General features: G+C 38.3%; 2 protein-coding genes across 3 annotated transcripts; both read left to right on the forward strand.

Annotated features, from left to right (window-relative positions):
- Window positions 1–2201: 2201 nt before the first annotated feature.
- LOC113023839 (ribonuclease P protein subunit p25-like) lies at window positions 2202–6489 on the forward strand. The gene has a single exon (XM_026170283.1). It carries the CDS (start codon window positions 3011–3013, stop codon window positions 3839–3841), a length of 831 nt encoding a protein of 276 aa, XP_026026068.1. The 5' UTR covers window positions 2202–3010; the 3' UTR covers window positions 3842–6489.
- A 7179-nt stretch (window positions 6490–13668) lies between these two features.
- On the forward strand, window positions 13669–20928 carry dpep2 (dipeptidase 2). 2 transcript variants are annotated; one of them, XM_026173414.1, is made up of 11 exons: window positions 13669–13748; window positions 14170–14353; window positions 14448–14574; window positions 14685–14814; window positions 16158–16308; window positions 16776–16845; window positions 17494–17670; window positions 18676–18760; window positions 18837–18912; window positions 19921–20056; window positions 20166–20928. In XM_026173414.1, exons 2-11 carry the CDS (start codon window positions 14187–14189, stop codon window positions 20367–20369), a joined length of 1323 nt encoding a protein of 440 aa, XP_026029199.1. In that variant the 5' UTR covers window positions 13669–13748; window positions 14170–14186; the 3' UTR covers window positions 20370–20928. The 2 variants fall into 2 exon arrangements, with proteins under 2 accessions (XP_026029199.1, XP_026029209.1); XM_026173424.1 differs by having other exon boundaries at window positions 14206–14353.
- The last annotated feature ends 213 nt before the right edge of the window (window positions 20929–21141 follow it).

The following is a 21141-nucleotide window of genomic DNA, read 5'->3' on the forward strand; positions in this document are numbered from 1 at the left end:
TACAATTTGTAACAGCAACCGACTTCGACACCTGAAGTACATAGAAAGTGGGAGAATCACTACCATTTGTCACAGTCTTTGTTTATCTTTACTTAAATTCTGTTGGTCAGGAGAAAAAGCTGAGGGTGGTTGTTCAAACGAAGACAGGGAGGATAGAGTGCAGGGGAGAATTCCTGGACTGTCACAGATGCCAGCCAAGGTCACATAAAGTGAGGAGTAAGTGCTTGGAGAGCTACAGGGGCAGAGGCCAGCTCTGTGGAGGAGGTGTGAAGGAGTGAGTGACCAAGCATGAACATCGCCTCTACCCATCATTAAATGAAGCCACTTAAAGGAAAAATGCTCTGCTCAAAAAGGTCAATACACAACACTTTTGCAAAGCTCTGATGGTTTTATTTAGGCATCCAGAGAAGAGGGTGTTTTTTTTCTTCGATGGAGACGAAAATGTTTTTAATATGTGTCTGAAGACACTACTCAGAACCCTGCCTTTTTACTCAGAAGCTGAGTTGCTTAATCTATCACATTCCCACCAGAAAATGGGTTCCTATAGCTAAACTGAGAAGCAATAAATGATATGCCAACAACGTGTAGTAAGGAGGGATGATTATAGAGCTGCTTTTATCATCAATTTTAACCTCTCTGTGGTTAAATCAGACTTCTTTTACCCCATGCCCTCTTGCATTTCTTTCGTGCCTCGTCTCATTTTCACTGAACATGGACATGTGCGCACACACACAAACACAGTTTATTATGCAGTAACATTACCAGATCCCCTTAGGCAGCTGTGCATCTCTGTATGACTGATGAGGGTAATTTCTCCCAAACAACAGAATGATCACTTTGGTGGTGAGCGCTACAGACCCTCCCTCCTCCCTCTGTCTTCCCTTTCTCCCATCTTTTTTTTTTTTTTAGGTTACAAAAAAGGCAAGAAAGATATTTGCTACCGTGCCTCCTGCATTGTCTGGAATGGTTACAAAGATAAACAGCTCTACCACCTTGTGGGATTTTTTAAAGTCAATAATCTAATTCCATGGATACAATCAAACTATTGATACTTCAGTGACGATTCATATCCATGTAATAGAAGATACTTTGAAGTTGGATTGGGGGGTGTGGTGGTGGTAGTGGAGGTGGTGGTGAGGGGGTGGGGGTTGGTTGTTCCTTATTTTTTCCTTGATTACTATAGGGATCTAATATAATACACATGCCATTGTGAATTAGCCTCACCATAAAGCCTGTGTGAGTCGCAGTGAGTTTATACTGCCTGTGTACTACTGTGCACCATGGAATACACTGAGCTGAAAGTAGTTAGGACTTGTCTGGCTCTCTCTCTGCCTCATAGGTTCAGCCTCAGTGGGCTGTCTTCACCTATTTTTTCATCTGTCAGTCACACACGAAAACAAATCCACCTGTCGACCGGTAGACTGGGCTGAACAGGGCTATACTACAGATGTCTGGGCTTGACTTAGTGGAAGCGAGCAGGCCAGCGCCCTCCACTGGTGATAAAAAGCCCATTAAGATGCTTATTTCCTCACCTGTCGGGTCCATCACCTCACCTCGACATATAGTAGAGAGTAATGAAGACAGTTATCATTAATACAGCACTCTGAAGATAAAAGTCATGCTTCTATGCATTTTGCGATCTTTGTGTCCTTGATCGCAAGGATTATCCAGGGTTGCGACAATATAACAATCCATGCATTAAGAGACAGGCATTCTTACCGCACGACCTGATTGCCTCGGCAATGAAGCCATTAATGGTGCATTATGTAAATAGTAATGGTCACAAACATCTAATAGGATAAAGGCTAAGTACAGTGCAATTTAATGCTGCTGACTTTCAGTAGCTCTTTGAAGGATGTTTTCAATTATAACAGAGCTAATTTAATTCATTGTTTCGAAGCTGAAAATGCATTTTTAAAGGTTGACTGAGTCTCTATTTCAGAACTCAGGTTTAATCAGTCATGTACATTGAACACTGGAACGTCCTCTAAAGAGATTGACAAAGTTGCCGGGGATCTGCATTCTAGGTTTTAAAGGGACACAGTAGCCGTCTCCCTTCTCTTTTTCCTCAGATGGCAGGCTTCAGTTGTGGAGGGGAGGGTGTTCGTCTAAAAGATGAAAAGACCTGTGCCTTTAAGAGGGCTGTCTCCCCTTTCCCTCATGCTCCCCCTCAGCCACACAGACACTCCTCCTGTGAGCATTTGTGAGGCAGCTTCTGTCCCTTATGTCTCTTTGTGGGGAACAGAACACACTTCCCAGAGCATCACTGAAGACAAGACAGAACTCTAGGGACGACACCCCAGTTGCAGACATCTGTGTAACCCTGGCCTCATCTACAGTGGATGTCAAAATGAGAACACGGAGAGGAGACACAGACCTACTCAAGCTGGAGTAAAACATCCAGAGGTCCAAAACAGGACGTGGAACTTAAGAGATGGACATCCCCAGATGTCAATTTTGAGTTGAACGTGACACGACCAGCACATCAAAATTAACAGCGCTGGATTGGATCGCTAAAGAAAAGGTGGAGTCCTAATTTGAGCTTTCAGGTTCTCTTTAGAAAAGTTTTGCTGAAGAATCAACAGAGAACTCTATTTTATTTTTTACTGCTATTCAAGAAGAAAATAACCCACCGTATAAAATACTTACAAATTAAAGAAAGTGTATAACTTAGCTTTATATATTGATTTTTTATTCATCTTCAGAGCACTTTCCAAACAGTCTGTGGTATGAAATTTAGATGCTCTTTAAAGAACATCTTTAAAGGTCCCAGCACTGCTCTTAATTTACCAGCAACACATTTATCTTGTTTCTGCAGCTCTGTCTTGGAGAGCATTAAATAATTTTTTGATAGCGCTCTTGAGGAGGAGGTAATATGAAGTCTTGAAACTTTACAGCTGTTCACTGGAGAGAGAAAGAGAAGTGCCACGTGCATAAGAAAATTATGTTAAGCTGTGGGAAAAGTGTGTGCCTGGACTAACATTACGGTGGATCACTGAGGACTGCACAAATGTTTACGGCGTGTGGAGTGGTCAGTGGCCAGAACCAGTACCTGAGCAGAGATGGCATGAAGCCCCACCCAGGACTGGAGTTGAACAGACCAATCCAAATGGAGAATGGGGTAACTTCAAGCATGTGCCCTGTTTATCAAAGCCAAGCCTATAACAATGCTGGACAGCCAGGTGGGGTTAATAATGTTTCTAGGCCAGTGAAACCAGCACCACTCCCAGTCCCTCCTCCTGCACTCAAATTAGGGCAAGAAGGATTCAAAAAAGTGTGCCGAACTGAGGAGGACAGTCCCTGTCCCTTCCCAGGGCTATCTTCTGGGGTGTTGGAGATGCGCGTTAAGGAAGGAAGCAAGATTCGCAATTTAATGGGATTTGCCATGGCACGGATGCAAGGAGAGAAGGGAGTAAGTGGGGTAAATTCAAGTGGTGGTGGGCTCAGACAAGTGGTTTTTACCGGGTCAGGTCGTGCCGTCACAAAGACCATCACCTGTGCCGAGATCATGAAACGAAAAGTGGGCTGTTTGCACCAGCTGACCAAACTCCGGTATAAGGTTGTAAAAGAAGTGTGGGAGAGTACTGAAGGAGGGACATCCGAGATGACAGTGCACAGGACTGTGCCCTCCATCAGCATCCTTCTTTCCAAAGATCCTCTGGATCCCCAGGAACCAGGCTACCAGCCTCCAGAGACTCTCAGTGCATTGTGGGAAGAAAGAGAGGGTACCGAACCTGCGACAGCATCCAAGAGATCCCTTGGACCTTTGCAATACACCAGTTTCCCTGACTGTAAGAGAGTGTGTTTAGGGGAAGGAGCCTCAGTCCTTCCTCCTCACTGACTGGCCCAACTGGTGTCACAGTGGAGAGGATTGAATCAGAGGCGTTCATTTGGCACTGCACTCCACTCAAGCACAATGCTGAGACAATCAGAACATCCACTCAGACAGAACAGTGCTTTCTCAGAAGAACTGACTACCAATTCCATCCTCCAGAGGTCAGTTTGACTGGGACCTAACAGGCTGCCTCTGGACATACAGCATTTACAGGACGTCTTTTGTGGTACGTCCAACATGGTCTCTCACATCCAGAAAACTTTGATGATGTGTGCTACCATGCTAATATATGACATCTAGAAAAAAATATTACATCCTATTTCACACTAACAAAAGCCATGAATTTCATAGGTTCTAGGTTACTGCTTTCAGTAAACTATTAACAACCTGTGGATAAAATCATTTGTTTGCCTTATGCTACAGTCATCTCGGCAACCATTTTCCCCATGCTTTTAAATTTAACCTTTCGGAATATAAAACGTAGATCCGAGTAGACACACACACACACACACACACACACACACACACACACACACACACACACACACACACACACACACACACACACAACCAAAGCCACTGGTGACATGACAAATGCACAGCATACACATTTTATTTGTCTGAGTATTAAATCTCATGAAAACAAAATTAAATAAATGCTTTTTTTCAGTGGGATTTTTCATTTGTATTTCATCTTTCTTACTCAAACATCATTGAATTTGCAAAGCTGCGATTGAACAGAAAATCACAGTGCGCTGTTCTTTTGATAAGAATAACAGCAGTGAAATTTGTCTGTAGAAAAAGCTGATTTAATGACAAAGCTGTTGATAAGGCGCAGTCCTAAACCAACCCAGCCTGACAGAAATGCCTAGGGCAGAAATACAGGCACAGATTATCATTAAGATAGCAATATAACATCACACAACACAGTGGAGAAAAGGATTAAAACTAGGTTTGACAGAGCTTCACACTACACTGTTCCTGCAAAATATTAAATCAAACCAACTAGCTGCTCTCCTTCCTGTTTCAGCCTATAGGCCTAGCCACCCACTATATCAATTGTAGTCTAGCTCTTCGGGTATATTCTTACATTTCATAAGCAAAATAATATGCTATAAAATATGGTATAAAAGGAGCTAAGTTTTCAAAGTAACGCTATGCACTTGGAGTTGACAGACAGCAAATAAAATGGCTGTATACTTTTTCCATTTTTTAAATGCATTGCCTCCCTGCATTTTCACGCCATTTAGATACCATTTTAGTTGCAAAAGCAGTACCTCTAAGTAATTGCGAAAGCTTAACTGGATGCTGCAGACGCTTTTGGTGCTTGGATCAAAATTCTACCCTCTGCAGACTCCACAGCAGTAGGAAAAAACAACAACTGAGGGCATATGTAATGAATTTTATGGATTAAAAATTTCTTTAAAAGTTGTTCTGAGCAACACAAACAAAATAAACCTTCCGGTGAATTAATCAATCCAAATACTTAAGACCTTTTCCATTTAATCACCCATATGTTCCACGCATAATAACTTAGATAAGGGGAACCTTGTCTTAATGCCGATCTTAATGAAAATCTGCAAATGCAAATGTCGACCCCCTAAAGTAGATTAATCAAAGTGACTCCTAATTGGAGGGGGGCATTGTTAGCAGATTTTAGGAGGAGAAAAAAAGGTATAGTCAGGTCTACGGCATTTGCTTTCGAACTCACTGGACAAAGAAAGAAAAATGCTAGTATTTCATATAGCACTTTAACAGTCTATGACGGACATAGTGATTAACCTCCCTCTCGATCCCATTAAATGAATCAGAGCACAGCAGAGCACCCAAGGTTGAATACAAAATGCTGTGACTGCAATACAGGACATATGTAGCAAACTGTGTGTCCTCAAGACTGCAGGAAGGTTATCATTCCAGGTCATTGTTATCACAGAGTTAACAGCTTTCATCCAAGAGCCTATGGGACAGTCAGTCTACGATCCAGGTTGAACAGATAATGCCACTATAAGTACATTTCAAATCGACCCGCATCTGTTATTAAGCACTAAGAATTCTGGGCCAAGTGTGAAATGCAGTGGGGGTAATTAGGGATAATGGCAAAGCGTACCTGACTGAGAGAACAGATAAAACATCCTGACAAAAGCATCATCCCAGCGCTAAATCCAATGAGGCTGGCATGAAATAGTATGGTGAAGGAGTCAACAAAGTGCATTACAGGAATGTGGACAAGGTTATTCACAAGCTGAGAGTCTGTTTTGCCAGTAATGTTTAGCTGGTGGTTTTCAAGCATGCAGTCAAGGTGAATTTGGAGGAAATACAGGCCTAGGCTTAAATTCTGTTCGTTTAGTTAATGCGCCACACACACACACATCATACACGGATGCACACGCACCGCATACATATATATTACGTATTACGTATATATGTTACGTATATATATTGCATTCTCGTTTTTTCTGAAGGTCAGAATGTTCTTCTGTGAACAATTCATTAAATACTCACTACATACTTCAATCATAAATGACAAAGGAAAGCATTACTTTAAGGCTGATTACAGTTTTCTGTTATGGTGGACACAACAGTAACCTCCTTCTTGCCAAAGCCAATGACTACATGCACTGAATGTGAATAAATTCATTTTGAAGTTAACATAATGAAAGTGTTGGCACTCCATTTTTTTCCCCTTCTCTGCCGCTGCAGCAGATGAGAGTGAGGTCTCTGGGATGGCGTGGGAGTTCGCTATCTCCCAGCCTCCAGATGGCTCCGTCTTCTCTTATCTAGAAGAATGGGTGCTGCCTCAATTTTTCAACTCGCCTTATCTGGGAATCCTTTAAATTGAATATTTACTGGGCCTATGTTTTCTGCTTGTGTTAGCCCTCTGAAGTCGACATTCCTCTTGCTTGTTGAGACAGGCCAAAAGGTTTTTCTCACTCATACACTCTCTTTGTCTGCCTTGTCAAGTAATGGGCCAGTGATTGATTATGTGATTGCTAGGAAAGAATGGAAGGTTAAGCAGTTAAGCAGAGAGCGCTGGAGACATATTAATGAATGGCCAAAGAGGGAATATGTTGAACAATAGAGAAACATACATTACCCAAAAATGACATCAGGCACCTCAACTATATGTCAGGGCTAAAGCAGATTAAATTAATCATTTTCCAGACAGTCTATTGTTTTCTGCACAGTGTACACTAGAGGTTAAGAGAACACTTAAGCAGTCATTGAAAACATCTTATTGCCAATTGACTGGCTGTGGTCTATCTGCATAAACAAGCTGTGCCACAGCTACTCCCTGGTAAGTGTCTGGAAATGTCTTTTCAAAACCATTTTGTGAAATGCCTCCATGTTGGATTAATCAGTGCAGCTGAGGATGTAATTGCTGTGCTGAAGTCAAAGCTGTAAGAGCAGATAATGAACACTGACTACAGGGCTGCCAGAATCCAGGGCAAAAGAAATGAGAAGTTTGAAGACCAAGACGTCTTCAACATTTTTTCAAAAGCTGCGACTGAAGATGAAGGCTTGGTGTATTTAAATGTATTTAAACTGATTTTTTTTTTTAAAATACCCGACAACTAAAACAATCACTCAGAGTTTGCTTTTAGACTTTGTTAGAGGAAAATTTGACAAAGTCAAAGATTTTAAGTTTGAAAATCTGGGAAAATTGAGGATTTTCTGGAGCTCTTTTTGCTGTATTCCATAACTAACATGCAGCTGTAAGTGATATACATTACACTGGTATTCAAATAATTTTCCTATATGAGAGATAGGTTTAGAAATATGAAAAAAAAAATCAACTAATGGCTGCTGCCCTCTAGTGGAGAAGTAAGTTTCAAGTCAACCGCAGAAAAACAACTTGCTCAAGAGCACTATTATTGATGTATCTGACAGACATAACTGGCCCAGTGCACTAGATGATTTCCACAACAAAGCTAAATGGCCACAGAATACAACACCATTATCTGACGAGCTTATTATCTATAATACAGTTTTAAGAATATAACAAAGCATTTACAACAAGCAAATGGGAGCTCTGGGCTATGCTATTTTTTGGATCATTTAATGGCAATCTCAAGGCTGGTATGTTAAAGTCTTGCCTTTTCTCAGAGACAACAACATTTCACCCTTTTATCCTCATTTCTTCCTCTATGCGATAATGAGAGGACTCAATTAGATTAAAGAATTTGAATAAATGAGGTTTCATGGTAACACATTATGCCCCGTATCTTTTCTGAAAGGCCTTGATGAGGAACAAAGAGGCTAGGCTCAGGGACCGATATCTGTGAATTACAGGGGGAAAAAACAAACAACATTAGCTTTGTACTTTTCCAGTAATGCTCAGAAGAAGATAGAAGAAGGAAATAAACCCTAATGGTAAGCTGGAAACAGTAAGACCCTTTAAATTTTTCCAGGCTTCACCTTTTGATCTCAACTGTGCACATGTGCAATCTGTTGAAGATGCAGGACTGCAGTTAATATTGCGAATGAACTGCTCAAAAATACTGCCTATGTGTAGAGATGAAAACATACAATTCATAATTCTTAGCACTGTCTGGCTGCATTTAACTGTGAAACTAAATCATGATTTCCTGTGTGAGAAAAGAAGAAGTTTTCTTAAAAGACCAAAAAGGAAAAAGAAAAGACCAGGATAATGCGGGCACAAAATAAAGTGAAAATGTAGTATAATTAGACTGCTACGGTGTCTTTTTCAACATCTTTTTTTTTTTAATTCACAGAGGAATAATGGAATTCAACACAAATCCTTAGATGGCTTTTTTCCTCTGTGTTGGGCTGAAAATATTTTGGTTGTTGGAATCTCTGTTTGACACCAATTTAACTTGCACTGCCATTGATTTCTAATATCACAACATGACATGATATTACAGTGACTGCACAGCTTACTGAGTACATACTACGTTGCATTTCACACAATTTTAGTTAGTATTCTTTGTTTTGTATGTTTCTGTTTTATTTCGTTTATTTTTTCTTTGGAATTGATGGAAACTGCTCTTATCACCCCTCAACTCATCATGGCAGATGGCTGTTATTCCAAGAGAATGGTTCAGGGAGGGGCAGCCTAAGGATTCTTCTTTCCTACCTTTGTAAAGTCTTTCTCATAGGAAATAATTTGATTATTGACGTTAATAAATTTTCTCCACATTACAGTAGGGCCTTTACCTTACTGTATAAAACACTATGAAGCAACTGTTGTTGTAATTTGGATCTATATAAATAAACATAAATTGAATTAAAGTGAACCACAACACAGAAAAACATTTAACATGTCTGCTATAAAACTCAAGTCTAACCAGTCAAATGAATAATGCAGGAATAAAACAAATGCCTCAATAATGATTTTCAATACATTGCTACATAAATTAAAAGAGTGATCACCTTGTTACATGACTTTCAGAAGCTTTTTTTTTAAAAGATTGCATTTGACACACAGAATTGCCTTTCAGAAATGTGAGAAATCAATAGCAAAAGAGGGTTCACAACATATATTTGTGGTGATCAGAGATATATAAATATAAAAATGACACATAACTGTCATTTTGTCACTATACATTTTTTCCCTCAAGATCAAAATGTTTTTCCGTGACTCCATCTCCACAGAAGATGAGTATAATTATTCAGAAAATCTATTTTCTGACATGACTAACCTAAATGTAGCCCAACCCTTGCACTCATGCTTTCAATGTCATAAAATAAAACACATGCAGGAATCCGCATGCTAATTAAAAGGATTTGGCTTAAGCTCCGTCATCAAACTGTGAACACACACTATAAGGTTTTAACAGGATTTCATCAGTTATTTTGCCAATCACATTCCACAGCAAGGTTGACAATATGACTAAATGATTTGGTTATTTGAATTCAAACAGTGTCAGCTGGGGGTCCACTCTGCGCAGTGGGAGGATTGGTAGAGTAATATCAACACGGTTGTGATTACTCCATTGCAACAGTGGGGTGCTCCAATCAGAGCCGAATCACTCTACTCATTACAGACTACAAGGCCAAATATCAGTGGGTGGACCACAAAATCAGGCTTTGCATGTTCCCACTGAAATTAATTGAAATTCATTTGTGGTGCCCTGATGCTCCCCATCAACACCAGACTAATTCACATTTGCACAATTCAACTCAGGTTCATTAAGTGCAAGCACATTCCAAGTAAAAAAGCATTACAAAGCAGGGCTTGTAATCTGAACTTCACCTTTTATGGTGAGGTTCAGATTGTATGGTAACTGTACATTATGCAGTGTTTTTTAGCATAAATAGATAAACTTACAAAATATAATAATAATAATAATTATTATTATTATTGTTAATTTTTATTATTATTTTTAAATCATAATTTGTATATAAATTGGTAAACAGCCCATAGTTTTAAAAAGTGATGTCTTGCACACATGCCTAAAGCATCAAGACAAAGACTCCTAAGCACAAATTGAGCTTTCATGTTTACAGATGAAAACATACCATGTAGACAGACCTGGGCACAAATGTTTGATGGTCCCCAGCCAGCTGGTTTTGATGATCAGGCTGTTTTTACTTTTTCTTTCTTCAGTAATCAGACATTTAATACAGAAAAGTGTAAGTACATGTATGTAGAACAGTTTCAAAAGGAGACATTGTACCTTACAGAAAATGAAACGTAGCCAAAACAGCTTCATTATAATTTTCACTAAATGTAGAAAAAGCAGCCAGTGTTTTTTCATGTTTCAGTGATATTATAATGGAAGTTTTCACACACACACACACGCACACACACACACACACACACACGCACGCACACACACACGCACGCGCGCACACACACACACACACACACACACACACACACACACACACACACACACACACATTGTGTTATCGCCTTCCTTTTCCTTATTCTGGTGCCTGTTAACAATAATGAAGCAGAGCTCAGAGAGCTTTTCAATTAGATATATGTTTGGATATGTTAAATTAGAGAAGGAATAAAAAAATAACAATAATAATAGTAATAATAATAATAATGAAAGCAAAACAGAAATTTCCCCTGGATATCTTCTTATTCAAATCTGAAGAAGAGTAGGCCATCCACTGAGTTTAGGTCGTAAGTTCACTGCAACTGCACAAATTTGAGCAACTTTAGTGTTTTCATTTATGGTTGAACTAATTCAGAAATTACAATTTTAATAAAACAACTGCATAGAAACAGATTAAATGTCAAGCATTATCTATTTATCTGTGTGTGACACATACTTGCGCCACATAACTCACAATCTACATAGCTCTGTATCAGTAGCACACAAAGTATGCACACCACTGGTACAAAACAGGAAGAGGTGTCATATCTCCAGAGTAAACCAAGTTAACGCAAAAAAAGTAAACTGAAAATGTATCACAATTTCTCCACTAGACTACTCTAAAATGAGTTTTCCTCTCAAAAGTAAAGAGCCAAATTTCTACAATCGGTTCAGGCCCTGAATATCATCCCAGGACCCTCATTATTGTATAAATAGTAAACATATGATTACTGTTTTATATAAATGGGTTCTTACTTTGAGTTTTTGTGGTGGTGCTTTAATGCAAAACTGCAAATTTGTGTTGCAAATAGTCACTGTCTCTCTGTGAGCGTGAAAAATCATCCAGCTTCCTGAAAGCACAATTTGGTATCAGTTGTCGTAACACTGCAAAGCCTGAAACTTCTTACAAATTTACAAATCACAAGCCACAGTAGAAAATGTGAGCATCTGTAGTCCCAAATAATAAAATGAATTATTTTATTATTTTTATTTAAAACACCAAGACTCATTTCAGTCTTGGTGTTTTAAGTTTTAGTTTTCAGTCTTGATGATGCCTCACTCACCACAGGTAATGTGATTAAAGATGCTGTCATTTTCCTTCTACAATTGTGAGGATGTCTGTTATGAAATAGGCCTGTTACTAATATCCTCTTGTCACCAAATGAAGTACTTTTAGTTTTATTTACCACCAACCCCCCCCCCCCCCCTTTTTTTTAACAAATCTTTTAAATTCACTTACTAAAATATTTTGTCAGCTGATCAGAAACGATGTAACTTTTAACCACTACTGCCGTAACTTAGCTAAACTCGATGGTGACCATGGGGTCAGGTTTTTGTTCTTTTCCCCTCTCCTAGCAACAGGCTTGTCTCAACAACAGATCTTCTTCTGGCTGCTTCCATTAGGGTTTAGCACATTTGTCTCCATCTCATCCCATCTCTAGCATCCTCCTCTGTCTGCATGTCCTCTTTCACTATATCCACGAATCTTCTCTGCGATCTTCCTCATTTCCTCTTGCCTGACATCTACATATTCCAGTCCAGTATATCTGCTATCCCTCCTCTGCACGTGTTCAAACCATCTTAAACAGCCTGAGTTGTCCATCTGATAAACTAATTTCTAATTCTGTCCGTCCTGGTCACCCCCGGCAAAAACCTAAACTTCAACTTTTCCAAACCTCCAACTCTTTTCTTCAGTTCCACCATCTCCAATCCATACATAACAGCAGGCCTCACTATGTGCTATTCCTTTCACCCCTGATACTCACCTGCTCCAACCTGTGTGCACTCTCTTCTTCATCACTCATGTGTACTGTCCATCGCTTTGGCTATTTAAACTTGTCCACATTCACTATCTCTACACTTTGCATCTTCACTGTTACACCTGTTCCCCTTTCATTTGCACACGTGGTATGTTGCTTTACTTGTACTGACTGTTTTCTTCTTTTCTAAAGAGTATACCTCCACCTCTCCAGGTTCTCTTTCATCTGCTACCTAATGTCACTACAGATCACAATGTTGTGATCAAACATCATAGTCCACAGAGACTCCTGCCTGACAGCATCATCATCTGTCATCCTACTTATCATCATTGCAAAGAACAACGGATTCAGAGCCGATCCCCGTTGTAATCCATCAGTCTCCTATCGCACACCTCACCACTGTCTCGCTGTCCTCATGCATGTCTTGCACCACCCTCACGTTAGTTTCTTGGCACTCTATGATCTGTTTCGTCACATCCTCAAAATACACACTGCAGCTCCTTCTGACCATCTCAATACTTCTCCATCAACACCCTCAAAGCAATCATCGCAACTGGCAGTCTCTCGGCATGAAACTAAACTGTTCGCTAATTGTCACCTCTCTTCTTAATGCAGCTTAATTCAACTTTATCCCTCTGTGGTTACTACAGCTCTGCACATACACGGTACACTTCTTTTGCCTTCCTTAAGTTTCTTACTGACCTGGATAGTGTTAAACAATCTGGTCAAAAAGTCGACTACCCTCTCCAACCAACGTAAATTCTTTGCCAAATCAAACACATGGGTCATTAACAATGTGATTTACTATCTGGCCAGCAGATGGCAACTTCAAATGTTCAGGTTTTATCATGCTTTCAATTCGCAGTCGTCAATTTGTATTTCCAAATAAGGCGACGCAGTTTAGCAAATAAATGTATACTTAAAACGCCACATACTAGTTATGGAACCTACAGATACAACAGTATAGAATACGTAAAAAATGTGAAATACAGTTTTTGTAGTTTTTCCCTCACATCTTCATTTATTTGTTTGTTTTGCTTACCCGTTGATAGCAGGCTTTACCACTACCAAATTTGGAAGCTGCTATAAGTCAAAAGAGAAGCGACAGAACGAAGAAAAGCATGATTAAGGTCCTTGTAGAACCCGGTCCTGCAAAATGCAGTTCTTCTAAAACATCAAGCGATAAATAATTTATATGAATTAGCAATTTTCCGATAGTACATGAATGCACCACACAGGCAGCTCTCCAGTTTTGTAAAGGTTTGCTCTACGTTTGTGTGGGGCGGAGAGCTGGAAAGTTGGTACAGTGTGTGCACAGTTGCTAAACAAAGTGGCCATACGGCTCATTTTTCAGCGACCTGGCTGGTAAGTATATTGTTTAAATTTTGCTGTTCCGCGCTGTCTATAGTTACAAATGGTTCATTATGAGCATGCACTAATTATCCCGAGCAATTACCTTTTTCATTATTCCACTTTCAAGCACGCTTAAATGGTACGTTGTTTTTATATGCTATTTTAATGTGGACTTAAGTTTCAATTTAAAAAAAAAACAGACGATCCCAAAATACTTATTATATTTATCGGAGTTGCAGTTTAATGTATTCCAGAACTCATACATTCGATAAAAAGCAGGAGGTTTATTGCGACGATATTTAAAAGTGCCGCTATAATATTTCTGTAACAATCCAAGCTGCGCTGTGATCCTTTCAAAATAAATTACAGATCCAAAATATTCTTTGTGTGCACGTGTTGATCATTCACATGTTATTCTTCTTTGCCTTATCAGATAACTGTAACGCGTTGATGCGTGTTCTGTGTTCAGATATGCCTTCTTGGAAAAGTGAAAAACATGCTTCACACAGCTTCTGGATGCAGTTTATCGAAGCTCTGGTGGTTTTCTCTCTGTGTGCCAAAATATGTGGATGCTCTGACGTAGATGAATTGATGTCCACATATCCACTGATTGATGGGTAAAGTGTGCTTCATACATACAAGATACATAAATTATCATAAATTAAAATGTCCCTCAATTTTGTATCACCCACTATCCCATCTCTCTGTCAGTCACAATGACCTCGCTCTCCAGTTGAGGATTCGTCACAACAACTACCTAAGCCAAGTTGACCTCCGTAACCTCTCCAAAGTATCCACAGACATATCCCGTTTCAAAGCAGGGCATGTGCAGACACAGGTATTGCAATTTCACAAGTGTTCACAGCGCAATCTGGAAAAAAATCCATCTACATCTGAGATTTATTGGTTAGTAAAATGTGTCTAATGTTCTGTGATATGTTGTATCAGATGTTTGCTGTCTACGTACTGTGTGGTGCTCAGCAGAAGGATGCTGTGAGGCTTACTCTGGAACAAATAGATGTGGTGAGACGTATGTGCACTGAGTACCAGGAGTTTGAACTGGTCACATCTGTCCAGGGTATTGTATACTTTCTTAATAATAATAATTAACTATATTTCTATGGCACATTTCTAAACCAAAGTTATAAGGTGTTTCGCAGTATTTACACAAAACATTGGTTTAAAAACTATTCAAAATGCATGAAAACCCCTTGGTTTTAAGCTTGGACTGTGGAACATGTAGAAGTAATCGATTCTCTGATCTATTAGACGTTAGGACTTCTAAAATAGAAAGTGCAGCTTCACTGTGAAGTGATTTAAAAGTAATCAGTGGAAATCTTAAATTGAACTCTGTAGTGAAGCTAGTGTAAATCTGCAAGGACTGGAATGGCATGTTCATCTCACCAAGTGTTGGTGAGTAGTACTGCTGCTGTGTTTTATAGATGGTTCACTCCTCCAAACTTTTAGGCATGTAAACAGTGAGTTGCAGTAATCTAATCAGGGGGAAATGAGGGTGCAGATATAAGGTATGCCGTTATATTATTCATAAGTACTGGTCTGAGTTATGCAACAAATATTTCACAACACAAGACTAGTCTGGACTTTTGATATGCTGTTTGAAATTAAGTTGTTGATCAGAAATACTCCCCTAAACCTCCAGCAGATGATTTTAGGTCAGTGAGTCATTGTTCAAGGTCAGCAGGGCGACTATAAGAATAATCATCAGGACCAATAAGAAGAACAAGAACTTTAATTTTATCCCATCCTTAATGCCAGTAAAATAGGAATGAATGAAGTCTAGATTTTTGTGTTCTCCAGGATTAAATGACTCATTCTAACTGGCAGCCATTGACATAACAATGGTCAGATGCTTGTGTATAATTACAAATTACATAGCCAAGTGGTAACAAATGTAAACTAAACAAAATAGGCCCTTGGACTGAGTCGTGGGAGAAACTCGATGAGCTAAAATTAACCACAGTGATTCTAAATACTCTGTTTGATTGGATTAGAACTATTTGGGTGCAGTTCCACCTAACCCAAGCTCATTTCTGAGTCTGTTGAAGAGAAGGATGAGGTAATATGAACTGTAAAATTTCCAGGGTCCACACTCATTAAAATGTCATAAAGTGATTTCTGTAATGTGATGTTTTTCTAAAGCCAGATTGGAATAAATCAGATAAGAATTTCCTACTAACTACTTTCTCAAGAAATTTTGAAACTAGAGGTCATTTCCTTAATGTTTTTAGGTTACTAGATTACTGTTTTGAAATGTATCTTGTTTGTTTGTTTGTTTTTCTAAAATATGATGGTTACGTTAGCTTGCATTTCTGTAACCAGATGAAAAGTAGAACTGCTAACTGAAGGTAATGATGTCCAATTATGTGTTTATGTGCTTTGTATGTGGGCCTGTCATTGCAGAGCTAAAAGATTCTAAGGACAAGGGTAAGATAGCCTGTTTAATAAGTATCGAAGGAGGCCACTCTATTGACAGCAGCCTTCCTGCCCTGCGGATGTTTTACCAGCTTGGAGTCCGCTCCATGGGTCTCACGCATTCTTGTAATACACCCTGGTAATAGGAAAAGACTTTATACAGCATATATTTTACAGTATATCTAGTACTTTGTATTTAAAAAGTCATATCTCGATCTTTTCTTAAATGATCATTTAAGCAATAAATTGGGTTTTGAATAGAATTTCTATTTTATCAAATACGTAGCATTGGCTCTGTAATGGTCTATTGCTACATAGCAACTTTAAAGCAGGAACTACTGAGCTACATTTAATCTAAGAAGTATTTGTTTATAGAATAGGAAAGATAGAAAGGTGAAACATATTTACATTTTCACCTCGACATCCTTTTCTTTTATGCAAATTAACCTATATATGTCCTCTCTCAGATATCTCACATTGACTATAGCTGTGGGTATCTGAAGCAGTTCCCTTCAGATACCCAAAGTAATTTTAAGTAATTACAAACAGGAGAAGAATAATTTGCAGCACTTGTGACATTAAAATACATATATTGTTTCTATGCAGGGCTGAATCATCCTCAACTTTTTACCCTGTATATAAGAGGGAGAATAACAGCCTGACATCCTTTGGGAAGGTAATTCTGAGTTTCAGTAACATTAGCCACAGCTGTATTTCATTATCTCACATTCCACAGAGTAGTATGTCAGCGTGCATGCCAGTTTTGCCTGACCCTTTTTCAGAAAGCATAAAACATATCAGTCCTTCCATACTGTATTGAAGAAATAAGAGAAATTCAGTTGTTGACATAAAACTGTATTAACTAAGTAACTATTATAACTATTATAAAACTACTATGCATTATTGTTGTTGTTATGTTTGCATTAATAGAGATTGTATAGTTATTGCAACTTGAGAACCTTCTGAATAAAATGAACCTCATTACTATTAGAATTTGGGAATACTGTGCATACTAAATCTTCTCCTGATAGGAAGCTGTGGAAAGAGAATCTCTGTTAACCCAAACTGGACTTTTCTCATTTAATAACTCCTTGTGTATTACTGGAATATGGTAATATATTATAGGCAGCTTATTTAAACATAGAAAACATCTTTATTACTCCTTTCCCATTCAGATCTCCGTCTCAACAGCAAAGTGCAGGGACACTCTTGATTGTTATCTGCATGAGTGTTTTCTAATAGTTTACATGTAACAACATCCTCTCCTCTGAATAAATGACTTCCTTCCTGATGCCACCAAAATGTTCTTAATTGTGTTTTTGAGGTCGTAGTCGAGGAGATGAACAGACTCGGAATGATAGTGGACCTCTCCCACACCTCGTGGAACACATCCTTTGCTGTTCTGAGTCACTCTAAGGCTCCGGTTATTTTTAGCCATTCCTCTTCCTACTCCATATGTAACCACAGCCGCAATGTTCCTGACAATCTGCTACTTGAACTGGTGAGAAATACAACCTTAAAAGTAATTGCTTGCCTTCTTAACCGCTTGATTAAACAACTGTCTGATCAGTCACATCGATGACTGGCTCATTTTAATTGTGTCTCTTTATGTGTATATCTAAAGAAGAAAAACTGTCTGACAATTTTTGTAATGGTTAGGCTTTTTGTGTATCAACAGCATAAAACATTTATGAACAGATTTCCACCATTAGAAATTATTCAGTTTTCACCCACTAAGAGTTATTGATTTCAATCCTAAGGCTTTATTTGCACAATTAACTTAATGCATTTCTTCTGTCTTTATGTCGTTCTGTGTTCTCCATGATTTCCTCAGCCATCTTTAGCTCTTGCCATTTCCCCTTTACTTGCATACACAGACAGGCACCAGAACGTGATCTCACAGGATGAAATAAAAGTACTATAGTGAGGACCTATTAATGAGAATATCAGATTGTTTACCCTAACAATGATAGTCATTTTCCTCCCTCTACTTTAAAAAAAAAAAAATGCTTATAGTGGTTAATGACAGGCTGATGATCAAGAATTCAAGCTGTGTGTAAGCCTACTGTCAACAGTGTCGGGGTAATTTCAGGCTCTTTATTTTTAAACTGAGAATATTCTTTTCTTCTATTTATTAATCAAGTTGAAAAATAAATAGTATCAATACTTACATTTTATCATAGCCACGAATTTGATATTTCCACGTGTTTTTTTTTTCCTGTGTGATTACTCATACACATAAGCTCAGTAAATCATCATTTGAACAGGAAGAACTAGATAAAACAGTTCTAAAACCCTCTTGACTTCTAGTCTTATTGTTTTTCTTTTTGGGATCTGAGTGGCATCTCGATATGCCAGACATAATAATTTACACTATATGCAAATGAAATGATTAAACAATAACTTTTCTGTAGAGTGTACACATGCATAGATTATTTTAGTCTGTTTGTTGGCATTTAACCCTTTTCTCCACGCCTGGTAATGGCCCTGTGTGTTTTTGTTTCAGAAAAAGAACCAAGGGTTGATCATGGTGAATCTCCACAACACATTTGTTTCCTGCATAGATGAGGCTAACATCTCTCATGTGGCTGGTGAGCTGTCCATCTGGAATGGATGTGTTTGTATTTCTTATATCTCAGTTTATACATTATTCCACTATTTTTACAGACCATTTTGATTACATTAAGAAATTGATTGGAGCTGAATCAATAGGAATTGGAGGGGATTATGAAGGTGCTACAAGGTAAGAAATCAATTTGCAATAACCAGATAACACAAATTATTAGCTAAAGAGGTAACTGTTTGTTTGTAATTGTTGTGGTAAATGTTGCAAACAGAAAATCCATGCAAGTTACCTTAAATCTTCTATATACTCTATAGTCATGATGAATGAAAAGCTTTTGAGACAAAACAAAGCTAATACTAATAGGCAACACGCTTGTCTGAGGCACTCTCCAGACAGATTATTTCAAAGGCCGTTGTTGAGCCAAATCAATTGTGTGGTTTTTGTTTGCTTGTCATATCAGCAATTTAGCTGTCCAGTTGTCAACAGACTGAAGTGGGTTAAAAATCAATAACTTTATACCTCTAATAGGCATAAATGGAGGCTGCTATGCTGCGGTAGATTTTCTGCAAGATGGTGGATATTAGGTTATTGCTATGCATACAGAGGGGTGACAAATTTAAGGAAAATCAGAATCAGAACTTTTAACCCCTACAGTGAGAGGATGCAGTGACTCTGTTGTGCTGCTGGGTGCAAAGTGCGCAAAGTCCTCTTAAACGGAATTGTCTTAAACAATCAGTATCAGGTAGTTTTGTGATGAAACAAAAGAAAAAAGAAAACAAAGCTCATTATTGAATACTGCAATTAATATAAAAATGCCATGAATCATACCCCATGTCTTTAACAGTGACCAAATTTCTTCATTGCCTTTTGGAGCTTTTGTTCCAGCCTGTTACAGCAAACTTTAAATAAAGGAATTTAATAAAGGTTAAAATTCTTCCTGACCCATTGACTTGGAGAGTCGATGCCAAGGCTCTTCTTGCAGAATTCTTCAGCCCAAAATCTTATTAGAACTGAGAATAAAACAAATCATGTTTCTGTGTTTACTTTTGTAATTCCACGTGTCAAAGGTATGAAACTAAATGTATTTAGCAACACCATAATTTTCAGAATGAGGGGTCTGTTTCTACAATGGTTCGCCTAAAAACAATAATTTGAGAGTAATTTTGTTTTCATTTTGGTTAAAAGCTTCCCTCATGGGTTAGAGGATGTCTCAAAATACCCAGCCCTAATCCAGGAACTGCTGAGAAGAAACTGGACTGAGAATGAGCTGGCTGGTGTCCTTCGACGTAACTTCTTGCGTGTGTTTGAACAGGTTGAGAGGGTGAGCGAGAGAATACATTTATATAACGAGAATAGATGGTGAAAGATTCATGAGTTTAAGTATTTTATATGTTGGCATACTCTTATTTCCTTCCTTTATTTTCACCAAGGTCCGTGATCAGTTGAGTTCAAATCTACCAAGTGAGGTCCAGATTCCATTTGAAGAGGCACACAACCCATGCAGGCTAGTCCTTAGACGTCCAGACCCAAGAAGCCTGCCCTCAGATCAGTCCTCTGGAGCAGAAGGTGGATTACCTGGTCTGTTAATCCTTGCCACAGTTCTGGTGCTTTCCAGAATATTTTTGATTGAATGAATATTAACAATCTCAGTTCAGCCGTATCATTCTTTTGAAGTTGTATAGAAAGGAGTGTCACAGTGCTGCACATCAGTGGAGATTAGGAGGAATTTAATGACTTTAATGTCTAACCTCATTTTTGCTATAATTAAAATGCAAACTCCTGTACATACGTTAATCGATTAATTAAAAATTCAGAAGATGTCTGAAAGAGACCTCTTGGTTTTATCTTTTTTTTTTTTTTTAATTCACTATTTATTTTGTTATTTAGTTGGCAGAACATTTTTTTCATGATGTCCATAGAAGATTACAAAATATAATAGAATGATAAACTTGATAAATATAACTTTAGAGATTATACTTTGTATCTAGGATTGACTAGGAAACAGCTTAGAAGCTGAGGTTGTCTACTTAAGTTTATAATGCTTCAAGCACTTTAACAAAGTTGTACAGAATATCAGTTTCAAAGCAAATATTTGTTCTATTTACTCTCATAGCATAAGACAATATTATGGTTTTACGTCATTCATGTAGCCTTGTTGCTCACAACCCAATGTCAATAAATTTGATAAATATCTGCTTTGGTGTGCTCACTTGAGGTGGTGATGTTGATCTTCGTGTAATCATAGGATTTGACTTGGTAGTTTTATTGCTTCTTCAAAACCTACAGTTATGAATGAAATAAAATACGACTCTATTAAAGTTCCTATTGAAGTAGTGGACTGTGCCAGAAATACAGTAACCAAAAAAAAGAGAAATAAAAACAAAAAAATACATATTTAATTTGCTG

The sequence above is a fragment of the Astatotilapia calliptera genome, chromosome 1, assembly GCF_900246225.1.
Source record: "Astatotilapia calliptera chromosome 1, fAstCal1.2, whole genome shotgun sequence".
In the NCBI taxonomy this organism is placed as follows: Eukaryota; Metazoa; Chordata; class Actinopteri; order Cichliformes; family Cichlidae; genus Astatotilapia; species Astatotilapia calliptera.